The sequence below is a fragment of the Chiloscyllium punctatum genome, chromosome 2 (assembly GCF_047496795.1).
Source record: "Chiloscyllium punctatum isolate Juve2018m chromosome 2, sChiPun1.3, whole genome shotgun sequence".
Lineage (NCBI taxonomy): Eukaryota > Metazoa > Chordata > Chondrichthyes > Orectolobiformes > Hemiscylliidae > Chiloscyllium > Chiloscyllium punctatum.
In genome coordinates this window covers 39,823,523-39,827,605 of record NC_092740.1, presented here as the reverse complement: position 1 = coordinate 39,827,605, position 4,083 = coordinate 39,823,523, and the positions used below count along the sequence as shown (strand labels likewise).

General features: G+C 63.4%; 1 protein-coding gene across 1 annotated transcript in view; it reads left to right on the top strand.

Annotated features, from left to right (window-relative positions):
* The first annotated feature begins 1,196 nt into the window (after window positions 1-1,196).
* The window catches only part of LOC140492281 (ubiquitin carboxyl-terminal hydrolase MINDY-1-like), a 6,396-nt gene continuing 3,509 nt past the window's right edge, over window positions 1,197-4,083 (top strand). The window contains exon 1 of the mRNA XM_072591239.1: window positions 1,197-2,281. Coding sequence (XP_072447340.1) covers window positions 1,874-2,281 — 408 coding nt within the window. The 5' untranslated portion in view covers window positions 1,197-1,873. The remainder of the gene's footprint in view (window positions 2,282-4,083) is intronic.

Sequence of the window (4,083 nt, the reverse complement as noted above, 5' to 3'; positions counted from 1 at the left end):
GAAATGGAGGGGGGTGAAGGGGGTAAATTGACTGGGAAATGGAGGGGGGTGAAGGGGGTAAATTTGGGAAAGGGGGAGAATGAGTTGCATTGAGCTGCAGTGTGGTCCTCCGGCCTGCAGCGGAGCTGGGGTGGCGCTGCGAGCCGAGGGAACTCGGAGGACCGGTGCCCGGAAGCGGGTTCCCTTCTTGTCCCTGCCGCGGTCTCCTTGTCGCCCCGGCCGTCCGTTTCCGGTTCGCCCGCCGCCATTTTGAAAAAGGCGGGGAAAAATAATAAAACCCCGATTTTCCGGGGGATCGGGTGGGAATCGACCCGGGGTTACCTCAGGATCCGGGAGATCCACCGAGTGGCCACTCAACCGGGCGGTCATCGCCCGGATTTACCCCGCTTTTCAAAACCGGGGTTTCCTGGGGGTTGTGGGGGAGGGGCGGGATAGCAAGGTCCCTCTGACGTCAGTGGAGGGGGGCAAATAACAGGGAGGTAGGGGTTGGGGGGTAATTGGGATTGGGGGCTAGTGGTGGGAGTGTTGGGTTGGTGGGGGAGGGGTCATTTTGCTTTGGGGGGGACGTTTTGGTGGGATTGGTGTTGGCTGATTTGGTTGGGGCTAGATTTGGAAGGGTTGGTTTGGATGTTCTATTTGGGGGTAGGTTTGGAAGGGTTGGCGTTGGCCGTTCTAGCTGGGGGGTTAGATCTGGTGGGGTTGGTGTTGGCCGTTCTAGCTGGGGGGTAGATCTGGTGGGGTTGGCGTTGGCCGTTCTAGCTGGGGGGTAGATCTGGTGGGGTTGGCGTTGGCCGTTCTAGCTGGGGGGTAGATCTGGTGGGGTTGGCGTTGGCCGTTCTAGCTGGGGGGTAGATCTGGTGGGGTTGGCGTTGGCCGTTCTAGCTGGGGGGTAGATCTGGTGGGGTTGGCGTTGGCCGTTCTAGCTGGGGGGGTAGATCTGGTGGGGTTGGCGTTGGCCGTTCTAGCTGGGGGGGTAGATTTGTTAGGAGTTGGTGTTGTCAGTTCTGGTTGGGAGAGTGTTGGCTTTGGTGAAGGCGGGGTTGGGGTAGACCTTTTTTTTGTTGGAGGGTGTAGTTATGGTGATGGTGCGGGTGTCATTTTAGTGGGAGGAGTTGATCTGGTGGAGGGGTAGTTTTAGCAGAGTGGGGCTGGGGTGGTAGTTGTGGTGGGGGCAGAGGTGAGGTGGTAATTTGAGTCGGGTGGGGGTATATTTGGTTGAGGGGTGTGGTGGTGGTAACACAAGGGTAAAAGGGTGCCTGGTCTTCGTGGTGGTTAGGAGGTTTGGTGGGGGGAGACGGTGAAGTCCGAGCAGTGGCGTCCGGACGCCCATGAGAGGTGGTCAAGTCCTGGTGGAGGGGTCGTCCGGGACACAGAAGGAGACCTGACTCGTCCGTCCCTTCCCGAGGGGGGCGGGGGTAATTTGTGACTCTCCCCACACACGTGCAAGCGCCTTAGTTGGCAAAACCCGACACCAAACAGGGGCAAAGGAGCCGAACTCGAGGGCCTGGGTGCGTCCTGAAGTGGGTTACCCAGGGCGAGGTTGCCGAGTCATTCAGGGCTGGGGGAAAGAGGGTGCCGGGAGGGTGCCTACTCATCCTGCCCCACCCGCCGAGATTTCCCGGCCTGGATCGGCGGAGAGGGCGTTGCACTGTTGGCCGCTGGGAGCGACGTCGGAAACCGCGGCGTTCCTGCCTCCGAAAACCGCGGCCCTCTCGCCGAGGCCGTGAGAGACGCTGGCCGCACGACCCGACCCTCACCGGGAACGTGACGCGGCTCCGGTGAAAATCGGGGAGGGGGAGGGCGGCTCGTCAACCGCGAGGCGCCAAGGGGGCGGCTGATCCAGGCCCAGAGGATCGGCAGAGGCCGCGGAGCCATGTCCGCCACGGAGGACGGGCGCTGGCAGGAAGGTGACGCGGCGGCTGTGGAGGGTGCCAGCCCGGCCAAGGAAGAGACCGCTCCCGCTGGCACTCCGGGGGGAGACGGGAAGGAGAGCGATGGGCGGACGTCTCCCGCCCAGGAAGGCCTGGAGGAGGTGAACGGCCTGGAGTCGGCGAGCGAGGTCGGGGTCTCCCTGCCCGAACCGGAGGGGGTCGCCCCTCCCGCGGCGCAGCCGGAGGGCACCCTGCCCAGACCCGAGATGGCGAGGGCAGACCCCAGCAGCACCTTCCACCTGGTGAAGTGGGTGACCTGGAAGGGGGAGAAGACCCCACTGATCACGCAGAGTGAGAATGGGCCCTGCCCCCTCATCGCCATTATCAACATCCTGCTCCTACGCTGGAAGGTAGGGGAGCCTGGCGCTCCCCCCCCCCCCCCCCCCCCCCCCCCCCCACTCCCCGGTCCAAACTCTGCATTTACATATCACCCTCCTTAACCCCTGAAACCATTTGCCTTCAGTATCGGCGCTGAGGGAGGGTCAGCGCTGAGGGAGCGGGTGCTGTGGGAGGGTCAGTGCTGAGGGAGTGGGGGCTGTGGGAGGGTCAGCGCTGAGGGAGCGGGTGCTGTGGGAGGGTCAGTGCTGAGGGAGCGGGTGCTGTCGGAGGGTCAGTGCTGAGGGAGCGGGTGCTGTCGGAGGGTCAGTGCTGAGGGAGCGGGCGCTGTGGGAGGGTCAGTGCTGAGGGAGCGGGCGCTGTCGGAGGGTCAGCGCTGAGGGGGCGGGCACTGTCGGAGGGTCAGTGCTGAGGGGGCGGGCGCTGTGGGAGGGTCAGCACTGAGGGAGTGGGCACTGTGGGAGGGTCAGTGCTGAGGGAGTGGGCACTGTGGGAGGGTCAGTGCTGAGGGAGTGGGCACTGTGGGAGGGTCAGTGCTGAGGGAGTGGGCACTGTGGGAGGGTCAGTGCTGAGGGAGTGGGCACTGTGGGAGGGTCAGTGCTGAGGGAGTGGGCGCTGTGGGAGGGTCAGTGCTGAGGGAGTGGGCGCTGTGGGATGGTCAGTGCTGAGGGAGTGGGTGCTGTGGGAGGGTCAGTGCTGAGGGAGTGGGGGCTGTCGGAGGGTCAGTGCTGAGGGAGCGGGCGCTGTGGGAGGGTCAGTGCTGGGGGAGTGGGCGCTGTGGGAGGGTCAGTGCTGAGGGAGCGGGCGCTGTCGGAGGGTCAGTGCTGAGGGAGCGGGCGCTGTCGGAGGGTCAGTGCTGAGGGAGCGGGCGCTGTCGGAGGGTCAGTGCTGAGGGAGCGGGCGCTGTCGGAGGGTCAGTGCTGAGGGAGCGGGCGCTGTCGGAGGGTCAGTGCTGAGGGAGCGGGCGCTGTGGGAGGGTCAGTGCTGAGGGAGCGGGCGCTGTCGGAGGGTCAGTGCTGAGGGAGCGGGCGCTGTCGGAGGGTCAGTGCTGAGGGAGCGGGCGCTGTCGGAGGGTCAGTGCTGAGGGAGCAGGCGCTGTCGGAGGGTCAGTGCTGAGGGAGCGGGCGCTGTCGGAGGGTCAGTGCTGAGGGAGCGGGCGCTGTCGGAGGGTCAGTGCTGAGGGAGTGGGCGCTGTCGGAGGGTCAGTGCTGAGGGAGTGGGCACTGTGGGAGGGTCAGTCCATCTGAATGTGACTATAGACACTGTGTTTCGGTCAGGGGATTAGTCCCCTGTACCCCTTGGATGTGCTCCCTCCTGCAATAAGATCCCAGCTCCCCAAATGGAATCCCATCCCTTGCCTCCAAGAACCTTTTGCCCGAACCTCACCCCCTTGGCCTATTTGGAATCTGTCCAGCCCAACGTCTACAGAAAGCTAAAGACTTGGCGCACACTGCTTGGAGAGTGCTAAAGAATTGTGATGATTTGAGGGAACTCGAATTCTGATTTCACAGAATCCCTGCAGTGTGGTAGCAGGCCGTTCAGCCCATCCACCCTAACCTGGAGGTCCCTGGGCACTATAGGATAATTTAGCATGGCCAATCCCCCCTAACCTGCACATCCCTGGGCACTACGGGACAATTTAGCATGGCCAATCCACCCTAACCTGTCCATCCCTGGGCACTATGGGACAATTTAGCATGGCCAGTCCACCCTAACCTGCACATCCCTGGACACTATGGGACAATCTAGCATGGCCAATCCACCCTAACCTGCACATCCCTGGGCACTATGGGACAATTTAGCATGGCCAGTCCAC